This window comes from Carassius auratus, unplaced genomic scaffold (genome assembly GCF_003368295.1).
Source record: "Carassius auratus strain Wakin unplaced genomic scaffold, ASM336829v1 scaf_tig00216014, whole genome shotgun sequence".
Taxonomy (NCBI): Eukaryota; Metazoa; Chordata; class Actinopteri; order Cypriniformes; family Cyprinidae; genus Carassius; species Carassius auratus.
Window position 1 is genome coordinate 1,558,796 of NW_020528362.1, and position 20,568 is coordinate 1,579,363.

General features: G+C 38.3%; 2 protein-coding genes across 3 annotated transcripts; both read right to left on the reverse strand.

Moving 5' to 3' along the window:
- Positions 1–340: 340 nt before the first annotated feature.
- Positions 341–6,803, reverse strand: LOC113096678 (uncharacterized). Its single transcript, XM_026262088.1, has 5 exons — positions 6,290–6,803; positions 5,733–6,050; positions 5,374–5,652; positions 706–825; positions 341–619 (listed from the first exon to the last, which is right to left on the reverse strand). Exons 1-5 carry the CDS (start codon positions 6,336–6,338, stop codon positions 540–542), a joined length of 846 nt encoding a protein of 281 aa, XP_026117873.1. The 5' UTR covers positions 6,339–6,803; the 3' UTR covers positions 341–539.
- A 2,053-nt stretch (positions 6,804–8,856) lies between these two features.
- On the reverse strand, positions 8,857–19,672 carry LOC113096632 (vang-like protein 2). 2 transcript variants are annotated; one of them, XM_026262019.1, is made up of 8 exons: positions 19,469–19,672; positions 15,109–15,364; positions 14,840–14,954; positions 13,205–13,812; positions 12,964–13,100; positions 12,747–12,882; positions 11,697–11,937; positions 8,857–9,951 (listed from the first exon to the last, which is right to left on the reverse strand). In XM_026262019.1, the coding sequence occupies exons 2-8, from the start codon at positions 15,177–15,179 to the stop codon at positions 9,688–9,690; spliced, it is 1,572 nt and encodes a 523-aa protein (XP_026117804.1). In that variant the 5' UTR covers positions 15,180–15,364; positions 19,469–19,672; the 3' UTR covers positions 8,857–9,687. The 2 variants fall into 2 exon arrangements, with proteins under 2 accessions (XP_026117804.1, XP_026117803.1); XM_026262018.1 differs by having other exon boundaries at positions 14,840–14,963; positions 19,469–19,670.
- Between the last annotated feature and the right edge of the window lie 896 nt (positions 19,673–20,568).

Sequence of the window (20,568 nt, forward strand, 5' to 3'; positions counted from 1 at the left end):
TGTACGACGTTGTATCTGAATGCTGATACAAAAAATATTGTGATTGATACAGATACAAATACTGGCGTTTTCAGGAAAATTTTAATATGTAATTGTAGCATAAGGCTATCAATAATTAAACGTTTATTGATAAAAAAACATTCAGTAGCATGAAGGAGCTCAAGCCTTGAGATCTTTGACCCAGATTTTGAAGATCTTTGAAAAGGTTGCCTGAAGTAGCAGAAACAATCATTACACAGGTGTCTGATGACACATTTCATAGACCGCATTCAATGAGGTCAAACCAACAGTCACATCCTCCGCTCATTATTTGCTTTCAAAAGAAACTACTTCAAAAAAAGAAAAAGTCAAACAGAGCGGGGAAAAAAAAGTCAAAGATAACATCATATGTTCCTTTCCATCAGGTAATGGTTGCAAATTGAAGTTTTCTTTTTCTTACACCACATCTGCTATCCCTTGAACTCCACGGGAAGATGGACTGAAACTGGTGCTTCAAAAAACAAATGTCCAGGACAAGTACCGCGGTAAAACTTAGTCCTTTACGTCTCTGTCCGTGGTGTGACAGTATATACTGTAGGACACTTGTGGAGGCCTTCAGAGCAGGCAGCAGAAATTGTGTCTAGAAAACATCAAGCACAATTCATAAACACAACAGGACTCATGTAAAGGTTGTATTGTAAAGAGGATTATGACATATGTCTGTACCTTTATTTTTGAATGCATATGCTAAAACCAAAACGACTGCAGCTGTAAACACAATACTCAGCATCACAGACGAAACGCATGAACAGAAGATGGTGCAGACTTCACACATCAGCTTCTCCTCTAGAAAAAAAAGAGAGAAGCATCAAACAACTCTTCATATCCACATGTGTGTCACAAGAGTCCAGTGCGGTGAAGTTACAGGCTGTTTCTGTCACGAACAGTGTCTCTGCTGTCAGTGAAGGCCCTTTTCATATGATCACAGTTTCTGCAGGTTTTATGAAGTTACATTTATGCATTGCATTACATTTATCAGATGCTTTTATCTGAAGCGACTTCTGATCAGGCTAATTTTTTTTATATGTACATCCCATGTACAGTTGTTTTCCATGGTCTTCCGGGTAGTTTGGTGTTTGGAAAGCAACCAAAGAGATTTTTAAGGGAAAGAAGTGGAATGTTATGCAATGGCCGAGTCAATCACCTGACCTAAATCCGATTGAGCATGCATTTCACTTGCTGAAGACAAAACTGAAGGGAAAATGCCCCAAGAACAAGCAGGAACTGAAGACAGTTGCAGTAGAGGCCTGGCAGAGCATCACCAGGGATGAAACCCAGCGTACGCTGATGTCTAATTGATCTCCAGACTTCAGGCTGTAATTGACTGCAAAGGATTTGCAACCAAGTATTAAAAAATGAAAGTTTGATTTATGATTGTTAATCTGTCCCATTACTTTTGGTCCCTTAAGTGGGATGTACATATACAAACTGTTGTAATTCCTACACCGTTCACCTGGTTTGGATATAAATACCCTCAAATTAAAGCTGAAAGTCTGCAGTTAAAGCACATCTTGTTCGTTTCATTTCAAATCCATTGTGGTGGTGTATAGAGCCAAAAAGTTTAGAATTGTGTCAATGTCCCAATATTTATGGACCTGACTGTATATATATATATATATATATATATATATATATATATATATATATATATATATATACTTCCAACTGGTCTCCCTTACTTTTCAGTTCATTTTAACAAAAAAAGAAAAAGGTTTTAGGAACACGTAAAGCCTAGGTTTTATGTGTTTTCAGCTTAAACAAAGTCTCTGCTATCTTTTGCATTCATTATTTTCACTGTTCACATTTCACATCTCAAGCCCAAAGTATATTCACGACCTTTCTATTAAAGTGTCTGGAAGTAAGTCAAGCTACTTTTATGAGTACTGTGAACTTGGACAGACTTTTTTTTTCTCTCACATACTGTTTTTCGCCTATATAGTAGGAAGTATGTGATTTTGTAAAAAGACATATGCAAGACGCATCTCCACTTCCTTCCATTAAAGAAAAGTTAAGCCAAAAGTTTGTAGTGTATTGGCTTCCCTTTTCAGGCCGTGTGCTGCACACTTAGAGTCATGTCAGATAGATCCTAATTTTGTGTTGAATGCACATGAACACCACTACAGAGATATAATTACGATAGGGATACTAGCAAATTTCTTTAACCCTCGAGTTGGGAAATTGCATTCATAAATTTGTTAAAATTAATGAAACGTTATGTTTTTTTCTTCATTTACAATAAAACAAAGTTGCATGTACAGAATGGTGGATAATTATGAAAGGAAACATATTACAATACAATATTAGAATAAAATAATCTAGAAACATAATAATATAACTCTAAACCTGTGGTCAACAACAAACTGTCCCGCCGGCAATAATATCTGGAGTCAGGTTATTTTGAAAGCAGCTGGTTCTGAAATAGATCATGACAGCAACAGTTACTCACAATCACTTCATCTTTAGTGATTTCAAAATAAAACTGATAACTTTTCTGCAGCAATGTTACATTTTGAGATTAATTGAGAGCTTTTATTTTGAAAAGCTTTTAATTTGCTGTGCCTAATATTATATTCTTTGCGAGCAATGACAATTTTTTTTTATATGTCACATTCACAAAACTAGGTAGGATGAATGCATAGCTGTCTTTCTATTCTTCTTTGTATACCCTGTATCTCCAGCATGCAAACAATTAAACAACAATGCAGTTTAGTACGAGAGGATGCCAAAGAGTAAAAGTAGTCTTTCTGTGTACCTTCCCCTTTAAATTTCTGACTGCAGTGTTGATCCTAATTTCCTGTCTTTGCCCCTCCTCTTCCCTTTCTGCGCTGTCTCTGCATGGGAGAGGTGAGTTTCTAATGAGCTCTGATTAATCTAATTACATCTCTTTAGTTTAAATTACTTTTGTATAAATCTGTCTTGTAAATCATATATTTTTCATGTGTATTTGATTATTTTCATATTTTCATCAAGTTTGATCACTTTTCTGTCCGATGTGAACTAAGCACGTGCTAATTTCATTGCACTCTGAATTCCCCTTACATAAAAAAAGGGCGAAACCACACAGTCTAAAATAATATGTCAAGAGTCGAGTCATCATCTGATGTCCGCCTGGTCTTTCCATAAAAAACAACAACGCAGAATACACCGCTTACGTATGAAAAGAGGAAATAAAACCTAAGTGCATGACTCAAAGATGCCATTATTAGGTTTATTCAAGTCCTCTTTTATATTTTGAGTTATTTTTATCCATTCCGCATCTCTAACATATGTTTATTTTAGCAAGGCGGTCTCTGTAGCAAATCGGTGAATGAAGATACTTGCCAGGTTGTGTGTCAGTACTCTGCTTTATTAGTTTATCCAGTGTAAAACCAGGATACCGCCAACCAAGTCTGTCTTTTTGTTTAATGACTGTCCTACTATTGGATTTAACAGGAGTAACAACTCACTGCCAGATACAAAAGACACCGTAACAGTCTGTCACAGGAGATTCTAGTTGCATTTTTCATCAATTTATTCCTTAAATTATCTTTTGACTGTGTTCTGGCCCACCATCTAGTGGCAACATTTTTTTTGGCCTGATGCCAAGCTTAGTTGCCGATCCCTACTCTAAGCCCATTTTTATTTATAATGTTTGAGAAGTAGTGTTATCATGATGATTTTTTTTTTGGTACATTGCCATCTTGCTCCGACCAAAGTGACTTGAATACGCCTGACATGACTGTGTTCCTTTGGCTTAGTGGTAGAGCATTATGTTAGGTTGTGGGTTCAATTCCCAGGGAAATTCCCAAGCAAATACTGATAAAAAAAAATAAAAGTATAGCCTGAATGCACTGTAAATCGCTGTGGATAAAAGCATCTGATAAATTTACAATTATGAAATGCAACTTTTATGACATTACCCAGATAGCATATGTACGTCTGTTAAAGATAGCTTCATCTGGAAAGCATCTGCTGTCTACAAACATCTTTCAGATGTCAGTTTACTTGCATTCTTAATCATAAACATCTTAAAGACATCTTATAAACGTCTATTTGACATCTGGTAGGAAACGTTCTATAGACATTTTGCAGATGCACTCTAAAAAATATGTCTTGCAGATGTAATGCAGACGTCAAATAGACGTATACACGATATATATGTGTGCTATCAGCGTAAGTTGTTAATACAAACTTCTCAGGAGGACTTGAACGCAATGAGTACAAGCGGTTAGAAAATCTATTCCCAGTGCACGTACATCTGCAAAACGTCTGGTAAAGATCTCTTGATCTGGAAAGCATCTGCTATCTACAAACGTCTGACAGACGTATTTCAGATGTCAGTTTTACATTTATTATAAATCATAAACATCTTAAAGACATCTTATAAACGCCTATTTGACATCTAAAAGGAAACGTCTACTAGACATATTGCAGATGAGCAAACACTATAAAAAATACGTCTTGCAGATGTAATGCAGATGTCAAATAGACGTATACACGATATACGTGTGCTATCAGGGTAATTTGTTAATACAAACTTCTCAGGAGGACCCCGGATTGCACACGTACGTCTGGAAGATGTCTGTTAAAGATCTCTTGATCTGGAAAACATCTGCTATCTACAAACGTCTGACAGACGTCTTTCAGATGTCAGTTTTGCATACATTCCAAATCATAAACATCTTACAGACATCTAATAGACATCTAAAAGGAAACGTCCTATAGATGTATTGCAGATGAGCAAACACTCTACAAAAATTCGTCTTGCAGATGTAAATGCAGACGTCAAATAGACGTCTCCGAGATGTACGTGTGCTATCAGGGACTTGAACGCAACAAGAGTACAAGTGGTTAGAAAAATCTAAACTTCCCAGAGAGCGCACGTACATCTGCAAGACGTCTGTTCAAGATCTCTTGATCTTGAAAGCATCTGCTGTGTACAAACATCTGATAGACGTCTTTAAGATGTCATTTTTACATTCATTCTAAATCATAGACATCATATAAACGTCTATTTGACATCTGAAAGGAAACGTCTTATAGACGTATTGCAGATAGGTAAACACTTACATAAAAGATGGAAATGCAGACGTCATGCTGTATATACATCTCCGAGATGTGCATGTGCTTTTAGCATAAACTAAAATATACTTGAGCTTGATAGATTAGTGAAAAAGAAAACATTTAGAGTGGGATCATGGTTGTATGAATTGGTTGAAATGTGGGCAATGGATTTAAAAACTAAGTAGTTTAATTTGAGTTTGAAAGCAGGGATGGAGTTTAAAGGGACTGAATGATTGGAGTCCGGCTAGTGTTTGGAAGTGGAAGTTAATGTAAAGTGTTGGGGAGACCCACCTGAACATTGCACTGTGATTTGTCTGGTCACTGTCTGTTGATCACTGGAGGCAGTGCAGTTGAACGTCACGCTTACTTTCCCATTAAACGATGCGAAAAGAACCAGCGGTGAGTCGACAGCGTTTGGGATTCCTGAAATATACGATCCGTTGAACTCGCCATCGGGCATCCAGGACAAACTGACACTTTGGTTATATGCAGTGCACTCAAGGCCAACATGGCATTGACTGTCACTGAGAGAAAGAAGCGTCTTCTTGATGACTGGTTTCTGGAGAGGTTCTGCAGGACGTTACATAAATTACTCAGACAGTCATTGAGCAAGACTTATTTAGATTTTGACTGTACTGAAGACTGCTTACCTTGAATTGAGAGATGAACTTTAAGTTGTTTCCGTGTGTCGTCTGATGTGACCAAAGCCACGTTATAGATCATGCTATCATCCACCGTCACATTACAGATTGTTAAATCTCCTGTTGTGTTGTCAAGCTGAAGTCGACCCTGGTGTCTCCAAAACTGGTATATAATCACATGGCCTTCCTTTAGACCCGCAATGAATGTGGTGTTCTGATAAATGGACCACTGAACTCTGGTGAGTTTCCATGAGCTGTCCGCTCCAGATTTCAGGACGACTGATTGGCCAGTGTAACCAGAAATATATACATCCTCGCTGGCACGTACTGCAAAATTAAACACACACCCATTGGTTTGCATGTAACACCCCAACATGCGACGGGAAACATTTCTGTCACTTCACGAGAAAGGGAAATACCCAGTAATGCAGGTTAACTTTATTTGATTCTCACTGACAGTTTCTTCTCTTCTCATAAACTGTCCAGTACTCTCGCCCACGAGACCAAACTCTATAACATTAGCTCAACAAACTGCGTGATGTAAGAGTGAAATCTGGTAAACTCACCTTGATGGATGAACACGACACAAAGCAGCACAACTGCACACAGACTCATTGCTCGAGGGCTTGCCGGCGTAAATCAGAGGTCCTTGAAGCCACTTGTCTTCTGACTCCTCTTGAGTCATGCTAATAACACTTCACTTGTTCGAGAAGCAGAAGTAAAGCATGTACCTTGTGATTAACGTTTCGCCAGTTTTGGAAAGTACAAGAATAAGCTTCTGTGTTTTTGAGCAAACGATCCAAGAGAAGCTAATAAAGAGACCTTCCCAAAAAATGTAAGGCCTCCGTCTGTCATGACGCAAGCATTTCTGCAAAAGTTATAAAAGGCAGCATGAACATCCTCTTAGACATGATGCACTTCCTCTTATCACTCACAATGATTTTGTGCGACAACCGTCCACTTCTGAGTGAAACTGGAGCTTTATCCATCGCATTAGTCCCGATCAGTTTTTATTGAAATTATGAAGGGATCACCCCAGAGCTGACCCAAACCTGTGGAACTCAAACTGTGTTTAGCAGAATGTTTGCTGCTTTGCTACATACAAACTGTATATATATATATATATATATATATATATATATATATATATATATATATATATATATATAGTACATATAACTGTTAATCTGTCATGCTTTTACAATGAGCGGTTCTCTAGTACTCTTCCTCTTTCTCTAACATCACGTCATGAGACCAGTGATAAATTAACATGATGTTAAATTCCATTAAGGTCAGTGACATTCTGGTTTGAGGAAGTATATTTGGATGCAGAGCAAACATATCTGTGGCATTGTGAAAGATGTTTAGTGAACTCGGCTTGTTTGAACACGGTTCTCACACACAACTTGATTTCTGAGGAACTGCAATACAGAGACCTTTATGACAGTTTTACTTATTATTATTACTTTTTTGGATAAATGTTGGACTCAAGATGACTTGAAATGATGTCAAATAAAACCAGTGTTAAAATAAGATGCCTCATCCATAAAAGCAAAAGATTAAAAAAAAGTCAAAAAATATGATTAAAATAATTTAAAACAAGCTTGAACCCGTCTAGGGGTCCTCAGATGGCTTTAAAAAAATTGTTCTTATACTTCAATAAGTGAAATTAATGAACAATAATAATTACTATTTTCGAGTTCTATATGAAATACATGCTTTATTATTAAATCCATAACACAAGAATATATATACAGTACAGACCAAAAGTTTGGAAATATTACTATTTTTAATTTTTTGAAAGAAGTTTCTTCTGCTCATCAAGCCTGCATTTATTTGATCAAAAATACAGAAAAAAAATTAATATTGTGAAATATTATTTCAAGTTAAAATAATAGTATTCTATTTGAATATACTTTAAAAAAATAATTTATTCCTGTGATGCAAAGCTGAATTTTTTAGCATCATTCCTCCAGCCTTCAGTGTCACATGTAACATCAGTCGATCACATGATCATTTAGAAATCATTCTAATATTCTGATTTATTATGAGTGTTGGAAACAGTTCTGCTGTCTAATATATTTGATCAATAAAAGCTTAAAAAGAACTGCATTTATAAAAATAAAAAAAAATCTATTAATATATATTCTAATAATATATTTTCTTTACTATCACTTTTTATCAATTTAACACATCCTTGCTGAATAAAAGTATTGATTTTGTTAAGAAAAAAGAAAAAAAAAATACTGACCCCAAATTACTGACCAGTAGTGTATATTATTACAAAATATTTATATTTTAAAAACATTGATGAATAAAAAGTAAAAGAAAAGAAAAAAAGAAGCTATGTTTTTAAAATATAAATATTTTGTAATAACAATTTACACTACTGGTCAGTAATTTGGGGTCAGTAATTTTTTTTTTTCTTTTTATTCATCAAAGTATCCTAAAAAAGTATCATGTTCTGCAAAAATATTTAGCATTCATCATATTAGAATGATTTCTAAAGGATCATGTGATAATGATCCTAAAAATTCAGCTTTGCATCACAGAAATAAATGATAATTTAATAACACACCAAATTTCAGGTTGATGTCACAAAAAAAAAAAAAGGTTAAAAAAAAAAATTCAGAGCAGGTATTATTATTATTATTTTTTTTTTTTACCTTTTTAGCCTACCATTTAACCTTTTTGAATCATGTTCATGTGTGAGTGTGTGTATTCATTCACACAAGTGATAAAAACTATGTTTGTACCATTAACAAATTCTTAAAAACAAAAAAAGGGTCAAAAAGAGTGAATGGCACCAGACGGTTAATCAGCTAAAATAATAATAATAAAAAAAAAAACAAGACATTTCTCAATTTAATTTATACTTCCATCAACTTTCACAAAGGGTTTTTTATAATGAATGTATGCCAAGCACTTTCTCAAATATTTAACTCGATAGAAACTGATTTTTAAAGGATTTTTTTTTTCTTAATAGCACCATTTTTAAAATCTATTGTTATTTGAGGGGGCTTTTGGAAATTGGTGTCCAGAAAAGCAGAGAACAAAAAACCCACCCACATCCTGTTATCAGACACTGCGCTTCATACATGCGTCTATAAACACGAGCCAAACTCTCCAACACTAGAGTCGAGTTCATCATTTATTACAAAAAGCTGCAACATCTTTAGTTCTAAAATTATCAGATGCCAAAAACAGTCTTCACACAATAATAACCGAAAATCTACAAATCTCTTTACAACAAACAATTTCTTGAGAGAAAATGTTAAAAGATTAGCTTCCATACAAAAGTGATAAAAAGTAAAAAAAAAACAAAAGTACAAAACTGCATCGCTCGCCCACATGCATCAGGCCTAAAGGTGAAACGGTCAGAGAGCCACATCGTTTCAGATCCCTCCTGTAAACAAGAAGAACGAGTTTCTATACAAGAAGTGAGTGGGACAACAGGGACCTAAAGCTGGCACACCAGTTAAAGAAACAGGAGGGACTCATCGTCCTTAAACCTGCGCTGAGGCACAGCGAACACATTCATGTTTGTGCATTTTCTGTAAAGCTCACATTTGATTGGTCATCTACGACAGAGTGTGCTGGTGTACAGAATGTGTTTCAACATAAACGGATGATATATAAAGGCCTCTCGATTCATTCAAATAAAGATACAGCACATCTTAAAAACATTCACGACGGAGAGCGAGCTCGAGTTACAGACTGCTTCTGGTGAGCTCTTATAAAGAGTAAAGCACTTGATCGCTCCGCTACATCCTTGTAGTGTTTCATCACCTCAGAGTAATGATCATGACTGCTGGTGAATCGTCTGTATTTAGATACTGTGCAGCACTGAGCTCATCCAGACAAGTGTTAGACTCACAGCTAGAAGTGTTAGCCCTCCAGACGTCTCGAGAGCAGTAGTGTGATGTCTGACAGAAGTGGAGCGGTGGAGTCCTTGAGACGGCTCTCACACTGAGGTCTCTGACTGGAGCCGCATCACGAACCTGTGGCTCTTGGGGTCGATGAACTCCTCCCCCAGGGTGAGGAAGGGGAGGGGGGTGACGGTGACCACCAGAGAGAAGTCGAGGCGTCGCAGGGAGAACACCTGACCCTGCCGCAGCGCTGAGGTCACCGGCTCCTCGCTCACCAGCGTCCACTGACGCCCCCTGCTGGCCTTCTCTCGCTGGTACTGCACGGTGGGCCCCGGGGCCAGGTACCGCTCCAGGAACGCCTGAACCACACACAGAGAGGACACACGCTTGATTATTTGAATGCTATGTTCTTTACACTGGACTTCTTGTAGAAGTGTTTTAATAGGGGTCATATGATGTGATTATTTTTGGTGTAACAGAATATGTTATCATGCTTTAATGTTCAAAAGATACATTATTTTTCAAAATACTGTACATTATTGTAGGTCCTCTATGCCCCGCCTCTCTACTAAGCCCCTCCCCTTGACAAGCACAGCCTGCTCTGATTGGCCAGCTGACCCAGTGCATTGTGATTGTGAATGTAACGCCCCTTTCCTTAATCATGAGCTTCATCTTTCAAAATAAGAGTAAAGACAGTCAATAATGTCCTTAGTTCCTCTTTCAGCTTGAGCTGATGGTGAAACCGAGTCACACACACACAGTGATGAAGCTCGTGTGTGTTTGTGGTACACAGGCCACAGACGGTTAAGACAGCTGACACTATTGTGTGACAGTCTCTCTCTCTCACACACACACACACACACACACACACAAAACTCAGCATTTGAAGATTCAATAGCAAATGGTTAAACTAATAAGAAAACACACTTCCAGTAGCTGATTCAGATTGTCCTAGCAAAGTCGGAATGACCTCCTCTCCAAGATTCACGAAACGGTCATCCATAAAATGTGTTTCTGTTCTGTTGTAAGTAATTTTAAAGAGTCCTAAATGATCTACTTTCAGAAGAACAAATAAAGTGTTTGTTCTTTCTCCTAGATCCACACACATCTCTCTGACACGACTGCTTCAACACTAACTGTTACTGAAACACGTCTCCTTTCTTTGCGTCAACATTTGGGCGGCATTACACAACGTGATATAGAGATGTGACTAAGAGATGAAACTAATCCAGACAGAAAGGAAAACTTGAAAATCACATCATATGACCCCTTTAAAATGACTCTTTTACACCACAGGACCATTTACAGTGAACTGAGCCGATTAAAACTGGTGAGAAAAAAAATTAAATATTGACCATTAAAAGGATGTAAAATATAAACTACAACAGGTCTTGGGCCACGTTATGCCTTATCTATCTATATATATCATTAACATAAAGACATGAACACAATTAAAGAAAAGGCCTGAATGGTTTGTTTGTTACTTACTGAAAATAAGGTTAAAATAATTAAATTATTATAATATATATTAAATAAAATAATAAATGTTATGCTATTAATGTTACACATAATTTACCCATATACAAAATAAAAAAAAAAAAATGAATGAAACACAGCTTCTATATTTATACTTTTATATTAAAGTACATTAATATCAAAAATAAATGCTATAACAAAAAGTGCTTATTGTAACTATACATTTTTTATATATATTAAAATCTTTTTTTTTTTTTTTGCTAAAATGTCAAAAATAATTAAAAAATCAAATAACACAATTCCCTACAGAATGCTGAACAGTATTCACAGATGTAGTATTTGCATCTCTTGACCTCACTCTGATGCACATCTGACTCAGCGTGTGGTGTCTAACTCATTTAATCCAGTTCTGTGACAAAAACAATCTGAAGTTTCAGCAGTTGAGTCGAGAAAGAGAGCGATCCTAACCATGTTACTCACTGTTAACTCTAGACATTACAAAGTGACAGGTCATGCCTGGGATATAAGATCTGCTAATATAGTGCACGGACAGTATGTGATGGGTGGATGGAGCACTGCACTCTGGACACACACACACACACACACACACACACACAGACACACACACCTTGGGCGTCATGTTGTGCGTGATGCAGAACTGCAGGTGTGTGATGATGCTCTCCATGCTGTGGTACGGCTGCTGGCGTGTGGTGCGCAGGTACTTCTGCATGGCCCGAGCCATGGGGGCGAAGATGGCCTGGGCCGCCTCTCGAGGGTCCATCACCTCACGAGGGTGTTTGGGCGACGACGCCTCGTCCTCCTGGAGCCGCTTGATGTGAGTGAAGGCCTCCTCTACTGCCACCACCAGCCTGGAGGAGGAAACACAGCTCTGAGCAAACTGACACCGCAGATACAAGAGTCTGGTCTGTATTATAATAAACCTTGAAAATTAAAAATATATATATTTATACACAGGTTTTTCAGCATTTATTATTAAAACACTTTATTTAAAATAATTTATCAAAAAACAAATATATTATTAAATTATTATTTTAAAAAAAACTGCAAATGTTTAGTGTTATTTACCCATTTACAAAAATGCTTACTTGTTCAAATATAAAAAAAAAAGAAAAAAATATATATAACAGAATGGATCAGTTGTTCATGCAGATAAATATATTTGTGATTTAATGAAAGGGAGGATTTGTATGAATATATTTAATGATTATACTGATATTAAATATTGAATTAAGCTTAAATAATATATATTAAAGAAAACAATATAATGATACAAAATAAATACAATAACATTAAAAAAAAATATATATATATATACACTTTAAAAATATACTTTAATATATACTTTTTATATATACATTAATATATACTAATATATACTAATACTTTTTATATACTTTAAAAATCTTTTTTTTTTCTAAATTCATGAATAAATTAATAAATACAAACAAAAATTAATCGAAAAAAAAATAATTATTATTACTAAATAACATCCATAAGTAAGATTTTCTGCATGGACTATTTTCATAACACTTTCTTCTTTCAATAGAATGAGTTTCCTGTATTGATTAGACAGTCAGTAGTGTAGCAGTAACTGTTCACAGTTTCAGTTCAGAGAGATTCACCCAGGATCTCTTTGGTTTGTCGTCTGGACTCTGACCTGGCCTTGCGTTTCCGCACCCTGCGCTCCATCTCGGCCTCCTCGTAGTAATACTCGTTATGAGAGTTGTCCCGTCTGCGTGCGGCGGCGGCGATCATCGCCCGAGACTGCCCCGTCGAGTTATTAGTGCTGTTCTCTGGAGAAGAGAAGAGAGCAAAGGACATGAACACCTCTCACTCGCCCAGAGCGGCTCTGACCCGATGAAGACGAGGAGTACCTTCTCCCAGAGAGTACACCTTGAAGCCAGACATCTTCTTGGACAGGACGGACTTGGGCAGGTTGAGTAAAGCAGGGTTGTAGACGGGGAAGTCAGTGTAGTAGTGATCCAGGAGCCACACCGCTGCCCGCTGGATGCTGTCACACACACACACACACACACACACACAGAGAGAGCACTGGTCATCACTCACTGCTGTATTACAGGGCGCACACATGTGAGCTCAGCCCCGCTGCTGTACCTGAGGTGTCCCACGCTGTAGAAGCGGCTGGCTCCGTCAGTGCTGCGCACCACCTTGAGGCTGAAGGCGGGTCTGAGGTGCCTGACCTCCAGCAGCACGAGCGCCAGATACTGGATGAACAGCAGCGCGTCCACCAGAGACACGGCATATCCCACGATGCCCCTGTAGTCTCGCTCGCGGGGCTCCAGCACACGCACGCCGTAGAAGAGCCAGTACGAGGCCACGAACAGGAAGACCAGCGCCATCAGCAGGCAGCGGAAGACGAAGAAGCGCGGGAGCGTGGCGCGGGGCGGCCGCAGGAACAGAGCCCAGGACGAGATGAGCAGCACCAGCATCTTGAAGGCCAGAGAGACGTACAGGCCCTCGCACGGGGTCCCGCAGGGCTCCAGAGCGTCCCGCCACAGCAGCTGGGGCAGCAGCAGGAAGGCCAGGGGCGTCAGGAGCGCAAACACACCCAGAACACCGCTCAGGACCGGCCCCACGAACCGACCACACTCCAGCGGAGACGAGTCCTCCAGCTCCTTAGACGCACGCGTCAGGTCCTCGTTAGACACGCTGTGCTCCGACGTCCCCGTCACCACCGTCGTGGTCTCGCCCCAGTTATCATCCTGGTAAATCACATGAGGATTAAACTCACCAAAGCAACACTTCTATTCTTTAAGTTATATCACTAAAACTAATTAAAAAATTAAAGAAAGAAAAAAGAATACAAAAATGGCAAAATAATATCAAATGACTGAAACGTCCACTAAAATAATAATAAAAAGAATAAATGAAAAATAAAATAAACATTAGATGAAAAACTATGAAATACTAAAACAGATAACATGGGGTAAATAGAAAAAAAAAAGAAAATTAAAGAAAAAAAACGACAACAACACCACCACCACCACTCACTTGTTTCAGGCAAGTATTTTAAGTTAAATTACTAAAATTAATAAACAGCCAAATAAAAAATAAAAAACTTCTCACAAAAATTACAGAGGGGCATAAGATGAGTGAAACACCCACTTAAAAAAAAAAAAAAATAAAAAAAATACAAAAAAATATAATAAAAAAACTGAAAGAGCTGAAATAAAATTGCCAAAACAACTTCAAGCTAAACTTTTTTTTTTTTATTGCATTACTAAATCAGATAACAAGAGGGAAAAAAATAAGAAAATGTAAGAACAATTTAATAAAAATAAAAACATTTCAGTCAATCCCCAAGGTGACTTTAAATACTACAATTCTCTAATCTAAAACTGTAATAATAATAAAGATAAATATGAATGTTTTAGCACATAAGATATCTACAGCTCAAACTACAAAAATAAAAGCTATATAAACATGATCAAAACATCACTAGTCACGTGGACTGATGTCATGGCACTTTTATATTGATTTAGTCCTCTCTGTTCATCAAGATATTTCCTTCCAAACAGTGTATTCTAAGGCATAAAATGCAGTCTAAGGAAACTATATCTGTGTACAGTGACAGTCATGAGACGTTTCACACTGCATCCATGCACAGCACCATTAAAAACAAGATATTGACCAAGTGCTATGAGAATATCATGTATTTGGTTCTTCTGATTATAGTCAGAGGTGATTGTCCTTCAGGTCCACAGTGAGTCAGTGTGGTGTGTTACTGACCCGCTCGTCTCCTCGTGTGCTCTCGGCGTCCAGCAGGGGCTCTCCAGGGGCCTGGATGGTCACAGACTTATCTCCTCTGCTGCTGCCGTCTCTGCTCTTGGAGCGATGCCGGTCCCTGCGCTCCCTGAACCACACACACACACACACACAAGACATGTAAACTACTGAGCTAAACTCTGCGGTCTTTTGTTTGTAGAAGTTTGAAAGAAAGAAAAAAGAAAAACTTTGACTGGACTGATTGATTTGTTATGTGTGTGATGGGTGTGCACCTGTGTTTGCGAGAGCTGCGTGAATGTGAAGACTTGTAGGAGTAGCCCGAGTACTGCGACTCGTTGTCCATGTCTGGGGCCGGTGGGCGGGGTTTGTGGGCCCCAGCTCCGCCCCTGGAGCGCTCTGTGGCTCCGCCCAGCCGAGTCTTGCGCTCTGAGATGGATTTGGACGACAGACTCAAGGGCAGCTTCAGCAGCTCCACTTTACTCCTGAGAGAATCTATCTTGGAGGCTGACGGAGAGGAGGAGGTCGGCCCTGTGAGGAAACACTCAACACGTCAACAACACAAACACAAACACACGCCGCTTCAGAGACACTTAAAGAATTACATACTGCATATCACATGATTTTACCTCCCTGATATGCTCAAACAACTGAGTACTGAGACTTTATAGGTCACATTTATCCAAACTGGTTTCCATGTGATTCCATGAGGAAACTTTGTGTCTTACATTTGCATTTCATATGTTTGTGTTTGTCTAGTTCCAGTTTTCTGTTTGCTTTACCGGACTCTTCAGTGTTTTCTAAAGCACTAGTTTCTGTGAAACTGCATGCAAACCAATAGTGCTCGGTATAAACCCAATACAACATCTGCCATTTTTGTTCAGACTTCCCAAAAAACATCTGCATGCACACATTCATGACCCGAATTCAGAAATAATCACCAAATTTTAAGGAGAAATGAATAGTTCAACCAGTATTTGGAGCAGTTTGAAAATGAAGCATGTAGGTCAAATTCCCCAACACAACTGGAGAGTATTGTGTTTTTCTTCAACAACGCCGCCCTAATTTCATTCATATTCACACCCGAAACCCAACACTTGACCTCCATGTACAAACACGTCTTCATTTGTGAAACACAGACTGCAGAAGAAGTGTTTAAATCACGCTCACGTAGACCGTCTCATTCAGCATCACAACGCTGGCTCTGCTCGTGTGAATGAACGACGGCCGTGGTGTTCAGACACCTCACAAACACACACACCATCAGCACTCATCAGTCTGAAATAACCTCAGAGACCGCTGCTGAGCTGGACAGGGATCTCTGAAACACTTAAACACAACTCTTCAACTAATCTCAGCCGAGCGTCCCGCACAAAGACTTCAGCATCTCCATAAAAACCCCATCACACACACACACACACTCACACACATTCCCCAGCCGTCGCCTGGCATCTCCACGGCAACTGAGCTTGGATGTTGCTATGGGAATGAATGTGTGATGGGGCGGGGGGGGTTTATGGCCCCCTAACCTTTATACATCCACTGAATATGAACGCATGAAACACACCAGTGTGAAGAAAGAACTATTTTTGGGTCCATTTCTGCATTATCTTCATCAGCAAACAGGTAAAGGCTCGATCTGATTAACTCACACTTCTGTCTCCTAACAGGACTCATGTGATACGTGTGTGTGTGTGTGGGGGGGGGGGGGGGGTGTTTACAGAGCTGAAGACACCATCTGTCCCGTACGGACGGATCCTGAACATGTGTCACCCATCAGTCTGAGGAGACCCTCAAGCGCCGCTGGAATTCACAATACATACATTTTTAGACTACAAGCCATGATTTAATCATCTTAAACATGCTAGAACTCATCTCAGAGCTCATTAGCATTGAGTAGTGCACGCACAACACATCAGCTCATGCACAGCTAACACAAATCAGTTTGGTTGACGCATTAATTCAGTAAATGCATTCATATGGAGCAGTTTTCACATGCACACGCTTTACATTCGTTTAGACTCTGCTTGTACAGTAAATGAGGATATTAAGGAACACAAGTATAATTTTGTTCTGCTTTCCATTAAATTGAAAGGATTTTGTGAAGTGAGGAGAACTGAAATATTTCGTAAACATTTTTTCCTCGATGCAATTTTGACCCGTGCAACTTATTCACGTGGGACTTTTGGAAATTATGGCAATTATTGGTTAACACTTCCTAAAGTTGAATCAGACTCATTAAACTGCTCAAAATATCACAGATATCGTCTGTTTATTCTAAGCACACACTCGTCTGCCTCTTTAAATTCTCCATACAGCAGAATTGGTTCTGATTTGGTATCAATGTTTTACAAAAGCACTTTTATGAAAGATTGAGACTAACCCAATTTGGTTCTGCATGATCTGATTCATACTTTGTTACAGAAGATAAACCTTCATGCTATCAAAATCTGTCTTACACCTGGGAAGCAGCACTTGTGTTGATGTGGGATCCGCTCACAAACACTTCAGATTCAGATATGATGAGCATAACAACCTGAAACTTAAATGTATAGCTATGAATCAGTGTATGGCCAATAAGTGATACGATGGACATTATTCCAGTTCTAGAAAAGAAAAGGGCTTTCCCAGATAGAAGATGTCTGTTAAAGATCACTTCATCTGGAAAACATCTGTTGGGTACAAACATCTGATAGATGTCTTTAAGATGTGAGTTTTACATGCATTATAAATCATAAACATCTTATAGACATTTTCTAAATGTCTATTTGAAATCTGCTAGGATATTTCCTGATATATTCAAACAAAATCTTGCAGATGTAATGCAGACATCAAATAGACGTCTCTGAGTTGTGCGTGTGCTCTCAGTGATATGACTCCAGGACAGTTTTACTGTAGAGGAGCAGAAGTTGATCTGGTATTCGTTGTGGACGTGTTCGGCAGCTGCAGTGATGGGTGTTGAGGAGAGGTGAGGCGTGGCAGATGTGATTTATGAACACACAACGGTCCCAGGTGTGGATTAGGCCTGCGTATACAGTTACCCATTATTCCTGATCTCATCTGACCTATTTAAACAACAACACAGTTGAACAAACACATGTTCAAGTGTCACAAGACACACTGCAAGCACCAAATTAAGACTAAAACAAATCACCTACTCTCTACTTTCGTTTATGAAGAATGGAACGCATACTGTGAATGTCTAACTGTTTTTAAATGAGCGTCCATTAAGTGTTTCGATGCAGTGCTCGGGTTACAGTCTCCAGGGAGACGACACATGAGACATCTGAGCTCATCGCTCCGCGCGGGCCTCAAAGCCTCGGACTAGCGGCGTCAATCACAGCCGCGTGACATGCGCGAGACCCCGCCGACTGTGGCTACGAGAGTCCGACGCTTTCGGGCCTTCATGCGACCATACTTGACGTGACACCGTAACCTAGATACAACGAAACCAAACAAAACTAAGAAACAAATATGTCGAGTTTGTCTACGTTCTACACGTAAATAATAATAAACAATTTGCAACAAAACCCGCAATTACATATTAAGTAGAACGGGCATTTCTTATTGAGGTCTCGATACCGCTTTAGAAAGCGAAATACAAACAATAAGCAAACAAATTTCTTTTAAAACTCGCATGTTTGTTGTACGATTATGCACTCAAAATGTGAAAATCATGAAGTTCAGATGGAAAAACTATGCAATTATTTTAGTTTCGAGGAAAACGCTTACGATTAAAAACTAAAATCTCAAAAGTTATATATAGTGATTGTATGAATGTTTTATACATTGTATTCACACTACTTACAATCATTACTGTAACAGCATCCAGTGAATAATTATCATCAGCGGTGCCTGACTGGACAACGATTCATTCTATTGAACCGATTCAAAGTGATCATTCAGATGAACAGATTCCTTCCACATTTGTAAATCCCTAGAATGCGTGATATGTGGTGTACTGGAATCATAAACAAACACCTGTTAAGATAACTAGTTAAATATAGATAAACCACAAAAACATAAATCAAACGCAAGAAGACTTCTGGTAGGGAATCCGAACGAATCGGTTACTGGAACGAATCGATTCACTACAATGAATCATTATCCTCCAAACAGAGAGAGAGAGAGAGAGAGAAAAAAAAAACAATACTTTCTTGCAGTTTCAAACTATTGACTGTGGTTACAAAAAGAGATTCAACACACAAAACGTATCAGGCTACAACCAGCTGTACATTTTCTTCCAAACGGCTGAATTTGCGGATCTCTGAACACAAAGAGGAGTCCGAAATAAGCGAAACAAACCGCTCCACAAAACCTTAATCAGAAGCGCCCACAACAATGAAAGATGATCCTTCAACATGCATTTACATGCAAAGTCCACGATAGATTCACGGCCAACTGTTTTACTTCAAACCTCTCATGCAACACTAAACTTACTTAACTAGAAACCAATCCAAAAGAGATATTAATGAGAACATGTTTTAAAACGGAAGTATGATGATACTCTCTGCATCCCGTGAATGATACATGCACCAGCCGCTTCCACTCGCCTCTTTCGATCTCTTTTCCAGGAACAATAATCCACAAGATACAAAACAAGAAGAAACGACCCTCTTCTCTTCGTAAACTCACAGTTTGCAGGTGAGTAAATCCTCTTCTTGAATCTCTTCGGATCAGTGGATGTGAAATGTTCTCTGGCTGCGCCTCTACTCCTCGTCCGGGCTTTTCTTTTTTCTTCTTCTTTTTTTTTTTCTCTCACAGAAACTCACATATTTCCGTCTTCATTCAAACCTGAGCTGATACACGCCCCGAATGGACGCCCGACTCACCCGACCTCCCCCCCACGATCCTGCTCCGCCTTCTCTCTCTCTCTCTCACACACACACACACACACACACACACACACACACACACACACACACACACACAGGTCATGGGAACCACATTAACTTACTGAGAAAACATGTAGGAATGACATCACTTTTGGAACTTTATTTAGAATTTGTTATTTGTTTGAACATATGGGTTTGTTTACTTTTGAAATCTTTGAGATTTGACATCAGTCAATTGTTTTGCTATTTGTAGACTATAATATATATATATATATATATGTTCTATGCATTTAACACTACTCCTTTAAGGGGTTCTCACAAACTTATCAGAAGAATATAAACAGCAGCAAAATGTGATTCTCAAAAGAGCAAAAATCTAAAAGGTAACATTTAAAGTGTGCTTTTGGCCAACTGAAATAGTAATTAATTCACTGTATAAAATTACAGGATGTAATAAAACAAGCGATGGCTTGCCCTGCTCTGACTTTTATGACTCTCTTCCTGAAAAAAAACATCAGTTCAAAAAGATCAATCCTTAAATAATTCCAGTCTTGACATCAGCCTTTTAAAAAATAATGTTATATAAATATATAAAATATCCATACACCAAAAATGGAAAACAAGCAAATTCAATACAAACTGCATTCCTGTATATATATATATAAAAAAACCTTCTAAAATGCTAAACACTATTCGTTTTCATGCTATATAGCATTAGTGCTCCCAACAATATTGACAGATATCAATTTTCATGCTTTCAATCTGTTTTCAAAAGCTATATCAAATTCCAAAGCAGCCTTTCATTCCCTATTAAGAGATAAAATTACTGGAATGTGAGAAGAAAATCGGTCCGGACAGGTTTTGAATACTAGAAACCTCTTAAAATTCACCACCAAAAAC